General features: G+C 31.4%; 2 protein-coding genes across 2 annotated transcripts; both read right to left on the bottom strand.

Moving 5' to 3' along the window:
* Window positions 1–255: 255 nt before the first annotated feature.
* On the bottom strand, window positions 256–5,050 carry LOC139513223 (uncharacterized). The gene is made up of 4 exons (XM_071301519.1): window positions 4,987–5,050; window positions 3,053–3,139; window positions 1,652–1,808; window positions 256–354 (listed from the first exon to the last, which is right to left on the bottom strand). Exons 2-4 carry the CDS (start codon window positions 3,123–3,125, stop codon window positions 291–293), a joined length of 294 nt encoding a protein of 97 aa, XP_071157620.1. The 5' UTR covers window positions 3,126–3,139; window positions 4,987–5,050; the 3' UTR covers window positions 256–290.
* A 6,417-nt stretch (window positions 5,051–11,467) lies between these two features.
* On the bottom strand, window positions 11,468–16,985 carry LOC139513227 (uncharacterized). Its single transcript, XM_071301527.1, has 4 exons — window positions 16,925–16,985; window positions 14,350–14,436; window positions 12,202–12,358; window positions 11,468–11,559 (listed from the first exon to the last, which is right to left on the bottom strand). The coding sequence occupies exons 2-4, from the start codon at window positions 14,420–14,422 to the stop codon at window positions 11,502–11,504; spliced, it is 288 nt and encodes a 95-aa protein (XP_071157628.1). The 5' UTR covers window positions 14,423–14,436; window positions 16,925–16,985; the 3' UTR covers window positions 11,468–11,501.
* Between the last annotated feature and the right edge of the window lie 2,158 nt (window positions 16,986–19,143).

Here is a 19,143-nt window from a genome sequence, read left to right as displayed (position 1 = left end):
ATGGTCAATTTTACATCACATTTAGAAACGGAGTAACGTGTGATTTAAACGTTTTTAGAGTTCAATGTTTCTGTTTTCTAAAAACAAGGCTGTAACTTTTCCCCTTACTTTATTGCCTTTTTTAGACTGATACGGTAAGGTGTTTCCCATTGTTGAAACCCATACGGTTGTCTGTAATGTCTTGCATTCACTCGGCAATCATATCACATCTTCAAATTATTTTATAGTATAGAATAATTCATAAAAAAAGCATGGTACAGTTAATCTTGATTTATTTTGTTGCTTTACAATTAGATAGACGTTGGCATGGGAGCTGATGTTGAATGTCCAAAGCGGTTGACCAGAGTCTGGAAACTGTTAATATGAAAAATAAAAGATTATTTGATAAATACTATAGATGTATATATATCTCTGGATTATATCATATTTCCTTGAAGCAATAGTTTTTCTACTAAACTGTCATATAGAAGTTTAGGAAAAGGAAAAAAAGGCTGTTTTCAGATTTGTTTGTTTTCTTAAGCGACAGTATTCAACAAACAGCCGTGGTTTCCTTAGCTAGCGTTCAGTAGTAGCGAATACATGTTGCATGTTCCAAGTCAGTCTAAATTTACAATGTATTGTTTGTTTTTGTTTATATGTCATATTTTCTCCGATATTGTCTGGAGAAGTTATCCTTTCTATGTGTAACAAACGTTCCAGATGTTCGTACCTGACTAATTCAGTCAACGTTTCTTTTTATAATTAATTTCAATTGAAAAAACTTAGTATCTTTTATGACAATATGAATATTGGTAAACCAAATATTGTAAGCACATTGATAATAGAATATAACCTAACGCCTTTGTTAGGTCTTTATGAATTAATCAGATTTGGACATGCAATATTGTGACTGTTCGTTCTGTTCGGGCCCTGACAGATTTATTAAGAGTTTTATGTATTTTCCATTCGCAGTTATTAGTCTAATGATGTAAATGACATGTTTCATGCACCGTACAATCAATTTTATAATCTCACGTATGTCTTATAACAATTAAATTAACAGAATTGTTTTAATATATTTCAAATATTTTATATAAAACAACAAGGTTAGATAATAGTTAGATATAATCAAAGGTACCAGGATTATAATTTAGTTTTCCAAAATTTTCAAGGTTTTGTATACAGGAAATTTATAAAAATGACCACATTATTGATATTCATGTCAACACCGAAATGTTGACTACTGGTGATACCCTCAGGGACGAAACGTCCACCAGCACTGGCATCGACCCAGTGGTGTAAATAGTTATCAAAGGTACCAGGATTATAATTTAGTACACCAGACGCGTGTTTCGTCTACATAAAAATCAAAATATTTATAATGCCAAACAAGTAAAAGTTGAAGATTATTGAGGATCCAAAATTTCAAAAAAGTTGTGCCAAATACGGCTAAGGTAATCTATGCCTGAGATAAGAAAATCCTTAGTTTTTGAAAATTTCAAGGTTTTGTATACAGGTAATTTAATGTGATAAAGTGTACTCAAAACATTTTTTTTAATTTAAAAAAAAAATAATAATCCAAAACCCTTGAAAGCTTGAGTTTACATGCAATATACAACATTCATACATCTTAAGCATGCTAATATACAACATCCCCGTAATATATGTTTACCTTTTACAAATCAATGGACATCCAAATTGAAGTAGATGATCTGCTTGGATGAGTGTGTGGCATTCAGCTTCACATGCATGTTCAGTTGCATCAGTACCTACTGTAGCTACTATCCCGTCTACTAATGTTTTCAGTTCATCAGTTTGGAATAACGTATCTAAAATAAGAAAATCTGTCAGAACTTTGTTGGATGTTTATATCATAAATCGACAAGGGAACCAAGCATATTAATTATAAGAACACATTAAATATATTTGCGCTGATTTAAAGCTTGAAGACTGTATTTTGACTTCCAGATGCCATCTTCGTTTTTTGTGATTTTGTGATTTTGGGTTGCTGGTTCACTGTTATAAACTTATTTGTCTTTTTAATCATACAAATAATATATAAATCTCTAATGACGTCCAGATATTTCTATCTATATTTATGTACAGCAGATGTTTTTTCCCAAGAATTTCGTTGATCAATGAAACAGCCCGTTCAACAGATTTTACAGATTATGGCACTTGATTGAATTTGAAATTTTGATTCTATATAACTTTTGAATTTTGTCGAATGGGTCTACACAATGTTTTTTGACATAGAAAAACTATCGGTAAATACCGACAGAACATTCAAAACCCAAAAAATGAAATAAAGACAAATGTAAAACGACTATAGCTTAATTCACGATGAGTTGATTTATTTGAGTAAAGTATATTTCAGCTTAACAAAAATAGGCTAATAAATAAACTAAGTGTAACAGAATACACTGTAATAAAAACTGTATATGTTTACACAAATGGTCAAGATAAAAACGGTAAGAACAGTCACATTAACATGCATCAGAAAAATATTGTCAAATGAAAATGAATTAAAACAGTCATACTTCGTTTCATTCTCTACAAATTTCAACATCTTGAAAGTAAAAAAAAAACAATAAGTTGAATTTAATACTCTGAGTTTTGTTTTGCTCAATAAGTATCAACATGTTGAAGTTAAATGATATTTCATCTAATTATAAGGTTGACACATTTGGAGAAGAATGATATACTTTGAATTACATTACAATCCAGCACATCAAATCTTTCTAAATCATGTGTCTAAAACATATAATCATTTTTCAAACAAAATACGTTAGATTAGATAAAAAAAAAGTCATCTAAGGCTACAAAATTTCTTCTAAACTTTTTTGAAATGAGCTTGCATAATAGCTTAAGAATTATAGTTCACTGTCATATAAGTTTGTTTTGTGTTTTGTGAAACAGTACTACTCATTCTACTTTCAAGTAACAACAACCAAATACAACAAATTTATTTCCTGTTTTGTCATAAATTAAAACATAAATAAAGTCAGCTTTGACTGAAGAAGTTGAAACTTTAGTTTCCTAAAGAGAAAAGCACTGCCCTGTGACCACTTACCAAAAATAAGTCTTTTCTGTGGTGTAGAAAACACTACTGGTAACAACAGCAATAAAGCAAAAGCAAGTTTCATTTTCAAAGTTGTAACTGAAAGAATATAACAATAGTTTAAATAAACGATAACTACTTTAAAATCAAACCAAATACAGTGTATAATCCAGATATGTTAGTTCTATTGGAACTAAATTAAAAGTTGCCCAAGGATTTACATTTTTCCTGTACTGACCATAAAGATCAAGTGTTCACCAGATAATGCTTCGGTAAATAGTTATAACAATAAACAGAATTAATATAAAACGCGCATCTGTTGTTCCTGGTATATATGATGAGTTGATTTACAACCACTGGGTAGATGGCAGTGCTAGGGGAGTTTATATTCCCCGAAGGTAGTATCAGCCCAGTAGTCAGCACTTCTGTGTTGACCTGAATTATCATTGATATTGTCATAATTATAAATTTACTGTTTATAAAACATTGAATTTTTTAACTACTAAAGGATTTTCTACATCATAAAACTGAGACAGGAAACGGGGAATGTGCCAAAGAGACAACAACCCGACCATGGAGCAGACAACAGTAGAAGGTCACCAACAGGTCTTCAATGCAACGAGAAATTATCGCACCCGGAAGCGTCCTTCAGCTGGCCCCTAAACAAATTTATACTAGTTCAGTGATAATGAACGCCATACTAAACTCCAAATTGTACACAAGAAACTAAAAGGCGGGGTTAAACATGTTTGTGAGATCTCAACCCTCCCCCTATACATCTAGCCAATGCAGAAAAGTAAACGCATAACAATACGCACATTAAAATTCAGTTCAAGTGAAGTCCGAGTCTGATGTCAGAAGATGTAACCAAAGAAAATAAACAAAATGACAATAATACATAAATGACATCAGACTACTAGCAGTTAACTGACAAGCCAGCTCCAGACTTCAATTAAACTGATTGAAAAATTATGTCTTTATCATATGAATTCAGGCACAATCCTCCCCGTGAGGGGTTTAGTATCATACCATCATAACATATATGAGAGGAACATAACCCGTGTCATGCCAACAACTGGTTTATTAATAATAAATGTGTTTAGTTGCGATGCAAAGACCCTATAAGTGAATCAATATTAACGCCAAAATATGCAATCTTTAATAACCCGACAACAGTATCGTAACTATATCCCTTCTTAATAAGTCTATTTAAAGGTTTTGTTAGCTTCTGAGGTGAATAATGAATAGATTACCTTACCTGTATTTGGCAAAACTTTAAGGAATTGGTCATCTATGTTCTTCAACTTCGTCCTTTATCTGATTTTTTTACTATTTTTTATTCGAACGTCACTGGTGAGTCTTTAGAAGACAAAAAAGCGTGTCTTGCGTACATACAAAATTTCATTCGTGTTATCTACGATGAATTTATTCCACTCCTTTTGATATAGCAAATAATGGAACCGCAGACTGTAGGAGTTTTGTTTAGACTCGGTTTAAAATGTTTCGATGGGAATAATTAATTCCCAAAAACCTACCTTATTTCTCCGATAATTATATATGCTTGACCAAAACGGTGAAGCGAAAAGATACATAACAAAAACAGATTACAATATGGCATATAATTTATGAATTATAATGTTATATAGTTGGACCTAATCCAAAAATAGTCATTAAGTACAAAGACATCGAAAAGATCGTACATTTGTAAAACATTAATGACGATCTATTCTTCAATAAACTCATCATAGATACCTGGATTACATTTAGTATATACGCCAGACGCGCGTTTCGTCTACAAAAGACTCATCACTGACGCTCGAATCCAAAAAAGTTAAAAAGGCCAAATAAAGTACGAAGTTGATGAAAACCATATTCTGATAAATGTACCAATTAAAGACATGAGATATATATTCATAGTAGTGACAATTTTTATGAATATGTCTTACCTGCTTGCAATGAAATGTAGTGTGAGACAGTAGAAACGCACGCTTTATCTTTTATAGTATTACAAACCTCTTAGTATCGATAACCTTTGTAGAACGTTTGTACTTTAAAATGTGATAACTAATAATCGTGCAGACATTCCACATTACACCATTAGCTGTAAGCATGTAATAGTTATGACGTGTTCGTTTTTTTTTCTTTTCTTTCCTCATTGAAATATGCTCTTCCTTTGAAGCCAACAACACAACAAATCAGACGAGAAGGTTCATATATTTAATTATTCTAATTTTGGTTCATGTGTATGCTTCGGAATATAGTGTCACATTTATTTTCACTAAATTAGTAAACATTTTTGTTTAGAGGGCCAATTGAAGCTCGCCTCGAGATGCGGAATTTACTCACTGTGTTAAAGACCCTTTGGTGGCTTCTGAGTTTTATTTGTTATTAGTCGGATAGTTGTCTCTATCACACATTCCCCGTTTCTAATCTCAATCGCTTCTATTCTCAAATTAAGCTGGAATGTTGGTTTATCATGACGAATGACTTAATCTGGCAAAATGTTTTCCTGCGATCGGAATTAATTGTTGAAATATTTAAAACTAAAACGTGTTTAACAGCATAACGTCGACATAACCAAATTCTAAAACATAACAATAAACAGTTACATCCATTGTAAACATCCACTGACTTTGAACAGACATGTATACGATAATTGGGTATTTCTTGAATTGTTTGTGATTTTAAAAGCATCTCGAAAACTAAGGTTTTACCTGCCTTAGTCAAGGGTGACATCAGATGACGATTGATTAACTGTTGGTTGCTTAACGTCTTAAAGCAATAACGAATATTGAATCGCTGATTCATAGAGTCTACATGAATATTATTTCGCGGTGTATAGCGCCCATATAATTTTTGCATCTTGGTACTTACAATGTCTATTACTTCAGCTATTGTCGTAAAGCAAGTCAAATCTGTTGTTATTGTCTCGTTTTAATTTGACAACGAACTCAACAATATCTGTCATTTGTATCCTTCTGTACTTTCAATGAAGTTTCCTAATTGATTTGCTAGCATCTCCAAAACAGTAATGAACGGTTTGAAAGGCTACTATAACAGTAGAATAATCCGTAATATTTGTAAGAATGCCTTTATATTATTAGCGTAAAGAACATTTCTATAATCCCATGTTCACTCTTTGTTTAAACTTCTTTCTTCGTTGTTTTTTCGTTACATAAAATATCCTTAAGTTTGTTATTAATATTTGTAATGTGCCTCCCTATACATATTACCATCGGAAACTAATATTCCTTTTGCTCCAAATCATCTAATAACAGTTATATTCAAGGATATTGCACCAAGAACCTCAAAAATATTCAAGGATATTGTATCAATGTTATAGGACTATTTTTTTTAATGACTTGCACAATAATAATAAATTGTCGTCAGTGATATCCGGTTAATTGAGAAGCACAAGCAATATATTCCGAAGATCTGGTGCAATTCATTAGCTGCGCGCCCATTACTGGATGTCAAATCCGGATATGTCAAAGAATGGACAACCAACCGCAAAACGATGCTTTAATACAATGATTTATATTGCAATGAGGTTACAATTTTATATAGACAAGATAAAAGTAGGAACATTACTGGATACAAATGGGTTACGGATAATGTGGAGATTTATAGATTATCGTTGATCATCTCAACGAGATTGTTTTTCTCGCTTAAGCCGATACGGCGAAAGCGCGAAAAGCTATCGAGTTGAGATGACCAATGGTAATCTATTTATCGCTATTTTACCTATCGACATTGTCAATTTCATGTCAATCATAAGCAATGTCACGTGCCTCCTTATTTTCTAGCGATAATTTTCCATCCCAAGCGAGTAGCATGATATGAAAAATTATCACAAAAAAAGATCAAAGGAAAAATGCACAAAAATCGATAAAATTGTATAGCATATATTCTATTTTAAAATTGTTTGTTTACAGTTTTTAATGTAGCCTGGTTAAGTTATTTGGCAAATAGTGATGCTTCGAAAAGTGAAAACAACGTAGTAAAAGAAGCAATTGATGACAACCACATAGTTGTACCACTAGCTTCACGATAGCATACTGGAAGAAAAGCACAATATATTATGATTTTCTTCGTGAAAATATTGTTTGCTTAACAAATGGAAACGAGAAAATAGAGCAGATATTAACAATGACGTTGATTGTTTTTTAAGTGCACGCATATATGATGAGATTATTTGTCGTAAATGTAGGCTAATTTTAATAAAGTACAAAGTTGATTCACGCAACAGTATTAAAATTGAGAATGGAAATTGGGAATGTGTCAAATAGACAACAACCCGACCATATTCATAAATCTTATATGTATTGAACAACACTTAAAGAATTTCACCATAATTGAACGCTGTAAAGTCGTTGAGAAGGTGTTACACGCGTAAAATATTCGCTAAAAATCAGTTGATTTGCACGTTCTGTCCGCAAACTTAATAACATAGACAAATATCTAAAATAGAAATGGTAAAACTTTTTTTCATGATAATGGTCAGAGATTCACCATTTGTACTTTTCATGATTGATTTGTCAGCTGATGCTTGTTTATCACACAGGACACCTAGTTAGAGTCACAAACTTGATTTGTTAATTCATCATCATATTTGTTTAACTAGACTATATCAAAGACGATTAGTTGTCCTGCAAACGTATCCAAATACATCTTTATAAATGATGCATGCAGCTCATCATATAGCTCTTCAACTGTGTTGGTTCTTATACCTGATTGGCTTTCAAATACACGTATTCGGCTTTGAGCATTCCTGATGAAGGGACCTTCGGACGCATGCATTTAATAAGGTTGTTTTCATTTTTTGCAATTTATTTGTTGAGCACAGCTTAGCCCATACTGTATGCGATGGAATCTTGTGTTTTCCTTATATAGATAAACAATAACTGTCGGACTATGAATCCGGGAACAAATAAGTATATCTTCCATACCAGAAAACAAATGAAACAGTCTCAAAATACTTTAATAAATGTACCTATATTCGATGCAAAGCTTAATGCCACTCATTAAACAAGACCATCCTTTACAACTTAGATGCAATTAGTTTACAAAAGGTAAGAATTGTCTCAAAGTATTATTTGCACATTTATTTTAACCCTTTTTTTAGATACACACTTCAAAGCATAATAAATATACGACAAAATCCAATAAGCCATACTACCCCAACTTTTGGCATCTTCAATTATTATGTCTGATTTGCTCATATTTTGTTGTTAGTAAATTGGTATTATATGCGACTGTCATACAAGTTAGTGGTATAACTGTCTAAACCAGATTTAATCCCACATTTTATAGATCAATACATGTCTGAATATTGTACAAAGTCAGGAATATAACAGTTGTTTTTCAGTCGATTGACGTGTTTGGTCTTTTAATTTTTCAATGTGATAAGGGACTATCCGTATTGATTATCCTTTTAGAGTTTAGTATTTATACTATTCTAATTATTATCTGAATAATGTCTGATAATGAATATTGGTGTATATATTTAAAGCTAAGGAACGGATGATTAACGTACTACAAAGGGGGGTCCTGTATATTTTATTACTTAAGTGCTCGGGTGGGTTTTTATGTGAGTTTCTGAGCAAATATATTTTAACCAGTGCCTCAGCTATTTTGCCTGCTACGCTATCACTGCTGTGATAATTATCCAACTACGCGACCAGTATTAAGGAGTTTGTAACTCGACACCAGGGTTGACATACACATAGTAATTGTTTTGCAAATAGTATAGTCATCAGCAACCATTTATAAATTATGTTACTTATATATGGGGCACACACACCCGACCCGTAACAATCTTTCAAAATAAAGTTATTCAGTGCATTGTTTTTAAAGATTATACTCTTGTTTGAGTGTTCCCCTGGTATCTTTCGCCCCTCTTTTTTCAACAGCTTCTTAACAACAAAACAAGTGCATCAATATCATGTAATTTCTGAAAATACTTTTATTAATATAGATGCACATGAAGGTTCTTACATTGTTTATATTTATATTTAATAAGTTCTGAGAGGGATGGAGAAAAAACGAAAACAATGACGACAAACAAAATACGAGGGGGTAGAAAGAAAGTAACTGCATTGCATATAAATATGATTAAAAGAGAACTTTTTGTAATTTTGTAAACATATCTAATTTTTTTTAGATAAAGTTTCAGCACAAGCTGAAGATTTGGAATAATTTCCAGTAGGTGACAATGGTAACCTCTATCCCATTCCTCTTTACATATAGTAAACTGAATAAATATGACGACTCGTTTCGGTGTGTTTTGTGATTTGATTTTGCCATTTGATTAGGGAATTAACGATTGCATTTTCCTCGGAATTCAGTATTTTTGTACAAAGAATTTTGACTCTCGACTCCGAGTTAACTCGGACGGGCTTATAAGTCAACTCGGACCGCTCATAGTTATAACTAAGACAGTATTTAAACTACGTACATTATAAATGATTAAATGTTATTCCACATGAAAATTTCATTTCACATGAAAGTATTATTTACATGTTGCCGAATTCGTTTAATGTGAATTCAAATTTCCACTCATCTAATCAATTAATTATAAAATTTACTTTAAGCAACACAATGTCAAGGTTAATTTCGTTTTTTTTTTTAATTTATTTGTTGAACTCTATATTTATCATTTGTATAACTTAAAAAGACCGTCAACTCTGGTCGTCATTTTAAAGTGAACTAAGACCAACTTTAACATAGTATAAACATAGAGTTTGGGTTATTTTTTTGACAATGTATCATCTCTACGTTATTGCATTTGCAGAGGAAGTGCCGTACATGAATTTCTGTAATTCTACTGCATCATGATGATTTCATATTTTGAATAAAATCTTCATCAATTCATTTAACAAACAGAAATATTCGTTAATTGAATTCGTTATTTATTATATTTGTTGCTTATAATCTCATTTCTTTTTATGTACTGCGGTATGGGTTATCTTCATAGTTGAAGGTCGATGACCTATAGTTATTAGTATATTGGTTATTTAGTCTTTTGTGGAATGTTAACTCATTGGCAATAATACCACATCATTTTATTTTTATATTATAAAGTCTATTCCTTTCATCCGATGTATGCAAGAAATTGTGTTATAACACTGTTATATGTTAAAAAAGATAAACATTGTTTTGGCAATTATTTATTCAAATTTTACTCATTGATCTATCATGGATCTGTTTAGTAGCTAGAAACTGGTTTACAATGACAATTGGTTTGCCCGTCAGTGATCAGTTGTCCTCAAATGCAAATTGTTTGTTGCTGTATATTGTAAAATAAATTTTATGCTTGATGTTCGTATCACATTCCTTCCTTAAGGACTTGAAGTTACGTGTGATTAAAACTTTTCTTAATCCTTTGGTATTGTCTTTCTTATTATAATTACATAATCGAAAGATCATCTTCATTTAAAAAAAGCATGTGATAATTTTGGTACGACTTTGAACTCAACTTATTTTTATTCTGAATAATATTCATATCTGAGAGAATAATTCCGTTATAAAATACTCCTATCTCCTGATCATACAGGTAATAATGGCAGAATTAATTCCCTTTTTGAACGTTCTCTATGAAAAAGATATTGCAGAATACCATATGTTTATGTGGAATCTTATGAACTAAACATGTACAGTTCTTACTTGTCAAAATATATCTGTAAGATGTTATGTTAATTAGCTTAATATTTTTTTTCACCTTGTTTAAATGCTTAGTTCGTTTCTAGGTGTGTTACATTTTAATGTTGTGTCGTTGACCTCTTATCGATTTATGAGTTTCGAACAGCGGTATACTACTGTTGCCTTTATTTAAAGATAATGGTCTCTTCAAAAGGAGAAAAAATACAAATTAGACAATTAATCAATTGAGTGGAGAAATAAAACGAAGTATAAGGGAGGGTAGAGATCTCATAAAACGTGTTCAATCCCGCTGCATTTTTTTATCCTGTACCAAGTCAATTACAGTTCATTTGTATGTTTCTGAGTTCAATGCTACGTCAATTTTCAATAAACAAGTACAAATGTTTGTGTAGGAGCTAGCTGAATCCCGTCTCCGGACGTGGGATTTTCTCTGTGCACAGATCAGAAAGTACTCGCAGCCAGCTATACTGTATGGGGTTTCTTTTTGTTGATGGTTGATCGGTTGCATATTCTGGCATGCGTCAACTTCATTTGAACTTTGGTGGATAGTTGTCTCATTGGCCATCATACAATATCTCTTTATTTTTATAGATAAAGTAATTCATAAAGAAGCACGGTGCAGTTAATCTTGTGGATTTTTTGTTGTTGCTTAACCACTAAGTAGACATGGGCATATTGGCAGATGTTGCATGACAAAAGATTGAACAACACGTAGTCCACAAAACATTGGGTGAACTTATGTTAAATAATTTACAAAAACCAAGATACTGTAAATCTTGTAGATTTATTATTTTTGTATTCAAACAGTAGTTTGGGTAACTGTTACATGTCCAAATCGGTGAACCAGACTCTGGAAACTGTTGATATAAAATAAAAGATAATTTGAATAAATAATAAAGATAAATAAATATGTATACATATATATCTGGATTATAATATGTTCCCTTGAACTACTGTTGATTTTAAGTAACACTCACATTGAATTGTAGGAAAAGGGAAAATGAATATTGTTTTCCGATTCTTTTGTACTATTAACCGACAGTATATTCACCAACATCTGTGAAAACCTTAACGTCCAACAGTACCAAGCACATTTTGATGGTTGTTTAAATCTTAAAATATTTTGATTGTTCTGTCAGTGTTTCAAATTTTGTTATTAAAATGTTTGTATTTTCTATTCAAACTACTGGTCCAGAATGATAACTGATGTTTCAAAAACAGTTTCACGTGCCGTCTATTAGATTAAATACTTTAAAGTATGTCTTATAACTACATTCGATGAACAAAATGTTTTGAATAGTTTAACAAATTCTTTATATCAAGCGACAAAGAAGATGTATAAGATTACACCAAAATTTATTTTATTTTTCACAAAAACGATACACTCAGTTGCATAACAAATGAGGTGACGGGAAATATATAACATTAAAACATACTTTCAATGATAATATACAAATCCTCTTCAATTTAAATAAAGAATAAAACCAATATATGTTTACCTTTTACAAATCAATGGACATCCAAATTGAAGTAGATGATCTTCTTGGATGAGTGTGTGGCATTCAGTTTCACATGCCTGTTCAGTTGCATTAGTACCTAATGTACCTACTATCCCGTCTACTAATGTTTTCAGTTCATCAGTTTGGAATAACGTATCTAAAATAGAAAAAAAAATCTGTCACAACTTTCTTACCTGCTTATAATAATATGAACAATGTATATGGTTTTATCGATTGGTGAACTGACACTTATTCTTTATTAGAAATCATTTAGTAGACTTGCGACTATTTAGAGCTTGCCAAATTACATAGGCATATGTCAGTTGTTGTTGACTTTTAGATATCATCTTTGTTTTTGAGACGTTAGGTTGCTGTTTCACGGTTATTTACTCTTTCTGTCGGGTTGTTTTTTTTAGGTCATACAAATTATATATAAACTTCTTAAGGTGGTATGGGAGTCTAAATTGAAAATGATAAAATTTGTTCATATTTTTCCAAAACGTAGTATATATTGAATATGTTCAAAAATATAATAAAAATGATAGGTCACCGTGCATTTTCTCAAGCTACAGGTTATGACAAAATGACAGATTTGTATGTATTATAGAGAAGAAAAAAACCATTTTTATGTGTTTAGAAGCTAAACTAAATGATAGAATTGTAAAATTAAATACGAGAAGATAGGTTTTAGAAAATGATTTTTAAAAAATAACAAAAGACAACATGAGATCACCGTGCGGTTTTTTTTCCGGCTAAAATACAAAATGGCAAAATTCCATGTAGATTCCTTCAGAAAAAATCTAAACTTGTAAAAATATTAATATTTAGAAGTAATAATCTTATAAATATGTTCTTCTACATGCAAATTACATCTGTTATTTGCATTTCTATATCACGTTTTGCTAATTTGATTGAAAATCTTGACCTTAAATTCTGTGTTTTTGACATTCCAAGATGGCGAAAGACACCCATACTATGTTAAGACGTACCAAAGTTCCCATCAATATTATATTTGATGGTAATTATCTACTGTAACGGTAAACCTTCATAAGGACAGCAGATGTCTTTTTCCCAAGAATTTCTACATTATTGGTAGAGCCCTTGATTTAATTTTGAAAGTTTAATTCTTCATTAGACTTTGCGAGTCTTTTGAATTAATATGTTTTGCCTGATATTCAAAAACACCAACCGAACATTCAAAACTCGGGAATTTTTTTTACAACAAATAGAAAACAACCATTGCTTATTCGACGATATTTAGATTTTGATTTTATTAAAAGAGGGACGAAAGATATCAAAGGGACAGTCAAGTTTGAATCAATCAAAAAAGATGCTAAGTTCATAATCTTTACAATTTCATTAATATATAACTTAATTCATCATTACATGATATACAGTTTTAATGAAGAAAAAAGTGTGAAAGGAAAAATTTCAAATATTTCAAAAATGTCCACTATAAAAACTGTTAGAACGATCAGTTATGATTGCACTAAAAATATTTTCAAAATGAACATGAAAATTAGAAATAATACTTCATTCCGTACAATTTTCAACTTCTCGTTAAGTTAGATTTCATACTCATTATATCTCGTTGTGCACAATAAGTATCGATATTTAAAACATATTGCAGTTAAATGATATTTCACTTCAGCACACTAATGGAATTATGTTATATTTGAATTACATTCCAATCCAGCATATGAAAAAAAAATAATCAGATCAGATAAATAACAAACCTAATACTATAATATACCTTTCAAAATCTTTGGAATAAACTTGTACAATAGCTTCAAACCTATAACTACATGTAACTGGTAAAATACTGTCACTCACTTAATTGTCAAGGCTTAATACTACCAAAACAAGAAAGTTATTACCCGTTTCGTCATACAATAGTACACAAAAAAGTAATTACTAAGTTATCCACTTCGGTAAGTTAAATTTATTCTTTTGTTTCATAAAGTTCACTCATTCTGGATTAACATCCGTCAGGAACGATCAAAGATGCGCATATAAACCGAAACAGTTGAAAACCTTTACGAGCAACAGGACATACAATAGAGCCATTTATTTCTAAGGTCAGCTCTACTTAAAGAAGTTGAAACCTGAGTTTCTTAAAGAAGAAACAACTGCCCTGTGATCACTTACCAAAAATAAGTCTTTTCTGTGGTGTAGAAAACACTACTGGTAACAACAGCAATAAAGCAAAAGCAAGTTTCATCTTCAAGTATTTAGCTGAAAGAATATATCAATAGTAATTAAACATTAGAATCAAACCAAATACAGTGTATAATCTAGAAAAGTTGGTCCTATTGGAACTATATTGAAAGTTTTCCAAGGATGGCACACTCCCTGTAATGACCCTAAAGGTTAAATGCTCACGAGAGAATGTTTTAGGAAATATTAATCACGATAAACAGATATACAAAGTTATCACATCCCGTTTGCTGTAGCAAGTTATTGGAACACAGGCTATAAAATTGTGTATTAAATTATTTGAACTGTTTCGATGGGAATAAAAAATCACTAGGACCTACCTCTATTCTGCGATGTCTATAAATGCTTGACCAAAATAGAAAAGCAATACATAACAAAATAGACTAGAACGCAATATGAAAAATCATTAAGAACTATAGTCCTCCATAGTCGAACCTTATTAAAGAATATTCATTAAGTGCAAAGAAATTGAAAACATCGTACATATATACAAAATTTATGACGATCTTTTATTCAAATGATGAAAACATATTTTGAACTAATTGAAGACGTGAGACGACAATTATAAGATAAACAAAGAATAGAGGAATTAAAAACCAATTGTTCAGAGAACAATTGAAGGTCTTTCCACCAGTAAATATCTATTTTGATATTAAAATATTAAAAATCAGTCTAAAATGTCAATTCCTATGGCTTTATGATGTATAGATATGAATTTTAAGCAAAGGTCATAATCTAGAACGTCAAATTTACCTATGACCTTGACCTCAATTTCAAGGTCACAAACTGAGGATCTCAAATCAAAAGACCCTAGGTCTCTAATATGTATGGTAAATAAGTTATATGACTTTACGCATAATCTTAGATATGATAGGGGCTAAAACTCACGTTTATTGACTACGCACCCTTTCAACCAAAATTATTAAGTTACGACATGTTGCAACTAACAATTTAGTAAAAATTATTTGTCGATATCTTATAAGGTTAATGAAAATGAGTGAAAATAAGCCAAAACCAAAAATTTAGAATATGACCTTGACCTTTGACCTTGACCTCAATTTCAAGGTCACAAACTGAGGATCTCAAATCAAAAGACCCTAGGTCTCTAATTTGTATGGTAAATAAGTTTTATCACTTTACGCATAATTTTAGATATGATAGGGGCTAAAACTCATATTTATTGTCTACGCACCCTTTCAACCAAAATAATTATGTTACGACATGTTGCAACTAACAATTTAGTAAAAATAATTTGTCGATATCTTATAAGGTTAATGAAAATGAGTGAAAATAAGCCAAAATCAAAAATTTAGAATATGACCTTGACCTTTGACCTTGACCTCAATTTCAAGGTCACAAACTGAGGATCTCAAATCAAAAGACCCTAGGTCTCTAATATGTATGGTAAATAAGTTATATCACTTAACGCATAATTTTAGATATGATAGGTCTAAAACTCCCATTTATTGTCTACGCACCCTTTCAACCAAAATTATTATGTTACGACATGTCGCAACTAACAATTTAGTAAAAGTAATTTGTCGATATCTTATAAGGTTAATGAAAATGAGTGAAAATAAGACAAATTCAAAAATTAGAATATGACCTTGACCTTTGACCTTGACCTAATTTTCATTTTTTTGGACTAAGGACCTCAAATCAAAAGATCCTAGGTCTCTATCACTTATGGTGTTCCAGTTTAAAATACATTTCAAAATTTCAAATACAAAAAGGGAAATAACTCTCATATGGAGCGTTCATATTGCTTCGGTCGAAATTGGACAAATCATGCGAAGGATATAACGAGCAATTTTATAAAATAAATTTGTCGTAATCTTTTACGGTTGCGAAGGAGATGCGCTAACAAGGAAAACAGTGTTTGGGGAGATAACTCCTACAAAGAAAAGTATTCGGTTACGCAGGGTAAATTTCAAAAGTGCATAAACTGTTCGATATCATATACCAAATATCTAAGCGACATATTGCGAAACAAATGTTTATCGCAAGAACAAAATTAGGCGGAAGAAAAAAAAAAAAAAATAATCAGAAGAAAAACAATAGGTCTTTCCACAGAAAAGTGGAAAGACCTAATAATAATATTTTTCCTTTCAACATAGTGGCATAACTCATCCCATGATTATTTCTGTTTCTTTTCCAAATGAGTGAATAAAAAATGATGTGCTATAACATTTTGTATAAGAAGATATAAGTAACAAAAATTACAAATAATTGTCAAAGTAGTAATACATGAATGGGATAGTTTTAGGTGTATTTACAAAAGTACTGTGAAAAGTTTGTAAAATTTGAGAAGCATAAAATGTTTTTTTTTTTTCAATTGTTGGTACTGAAAATGGTATCAAAAGATTTCTTTTGAGTTTTAATAAATGCTATAAATGTTGAAATACATTTTCTCCAATGAAAAGTATATTTCAACTCAACAAAAATAGGCTAATAAATAAACTAAGTGTAACAGAATACATTGACAATACTTATGATTAGGTCTTACCTGCTTATAATGGAATGTGGTGTTTGACAGTATGAAGGCTTGCTTTGTCTTTTATAGTATTACCAACTTCTTAGTATTGATAATATTGAAAACAACACGTTATTAATTTCTTGCGTCCGAACCTTTATAGCACGTTTGTACTTAAAAATGTCAAAACTAATACTCATACTGACATTCCACATTGCGACATTATCTGTAAGCATGTAATCATTTTTTGCATGTTTGGTTTCTTTTCGTTTCTTTCCACATGTATATATGGTGTTGTTTTTTTAATCCCCAAAACAACAAATCAGACAAGAAGGCTCATATATTTATTAGGTCTTTCCACTTTTCTGTGGAAAGTCCTATTGTATTTGTTCTGATTATTATTATTATTATTATTATTATTATTATTATTTTTTTTCTTCCGCCAAATTTTTTTCTTGCGATAAATGTTTGTTTCGCAATATGTCGCTTAGATATTTCTCATATGGTATCGTATAGTTTATGCGCTTTTAAATTTCACCCTGCTAAGCCGAACCATTTTCTTTGTGAGAGTTATCTCCCTATTCACTGTTTATCATGTGTGTGCATCTCCTTCGTAACAAAAAAAGATAGCGACAAAATTCTTTTCACAAATTGTTCGTTACATCCTCAGTAATTTTTGGCGTATTTGGATCGAAGCGATTCGATGAAATTTTATAGGAGTTATCTACCTTTACGGAATAAATTTGTCGCTATATTTTTTTAACTCATAAACCGTTAACCGTATAACCCTGGAATGTTTTTATTTGAGTCCCCTGATTCCTAATTAAGAAAATTAGGTCAAGGTCAAAGGTCAAGGTCATATTTTAGATTTTCATATGTCTTTGATTTCCCTATAATTCTTGAATGGTTATAGATACAGAAAATTTAAGCAGTGAAAAATGCTGAGTACTTCAAGGGGCAACTTTGTTACTTGATGATTGTATTGGTTTTACCATTATGTAAGGGACATAACCCCCATTGATGGTTTATAAAAAGCCATTATTAGGCAAAACTCTTAAACAAAAGGTCCTTGACACATAGGGTCTTTTGCAATGACATTGTGAAGCAATGACCTTGACAAAGGTCACAAGGTCAAAGGTCAAGGTCATGTACATATGTGATTTGGGGCACTTCTTGAAGAATTTTATGTGTGTTTGCCAACCAACCAACCAACCAACCAACCAACCAACCAATCAATCAATCATGATCATGATCAATCAACCAATAATGATCATGATCAATCAATCAATCATGTTTCCGTCTCATGTGTTTATTATACGGTTCAAGATCTTCTTCGTTTCTTTTTCGCTGTTTCAATTGACCCTAACCATCGTGTTTAACCAACCAACCAACCAACCAACCAACCAACCAACCAACTAATCAATCAATCAATCAATCAATCAATCAATCAATCAATCAATCAATCAATCAATCATGATCATGATCAATCAATCATCTTTCCGTCTCATGTGTTTAATGTAGGGTCCAAGATCTTCTTTGTTTCTTTTTCGCTGTTTCAATTGACCCTATCCAACGTGTTTAACCAACCAACCAACCAACCAACCAACCAACTAATCAATCAATCAATCAATCAATCAATCATGATCATGATCAACCAATCATGTTTCCGTCTCATGTGTTTAATATAGGGTCCAAGATCTTCTTTGTGTCTTTTTCCGTGTTTCAATTGACCCTACTCAACGTGTTTAACCAACCAACCAACCAACCAACCAATCAACCAACCATCCAACTAATCAATCAATCAATCAATCAATCAATCAATCAATCAATCATGATCATGATCAACCAATCATGTTTCCGTCTCATGTGTTTAATATAGGGTCCAAGATCTTCTTTGTGTCTTTTTTCGTGTTTCAATTGACCCTACTCAACGTGTTTAACCAACCAACCAACCAACCAACCATCCAACTAATCAATCAATCAATCAATCAATCAATCAATCAATCAATCAATCAATCAATCATGATCATGATCAACCAATCATGTTTCCGTCTCATGTGTTTAATACAGGGTCCAAGATCTTCTTTGTGTCTTTTTCCGTGTTTCAATTGACCCTACTCAACGTGTTCAACCAACCAACCAACCAACCAACCAACCATCCAACTAATCAATCAATCAATCAATCAATCAATCAATCAATCATGATCATGATCAACCAATCATGTTTCCGTCTCATGTGTTTAATATAGGGT

Source organism: Mytilus edulis, chromosome 2 (assembly GCF_963676685.1).
Source record: "Mytilus edulis chromosome 2, xbMytEdul2.2, whole genome shotgun sequence".
Taxonomy (NCBI): Eukaryota; Metazoa; Mollusca; class Bivalvia; order Mytilida; family Mytilidae; genus Mytilus; species Mytilus edulis.
Note: the sequence above shows the minus strand (reverse complement) of the source record. Positions and strands in the feature narration are given on the sequence as shown.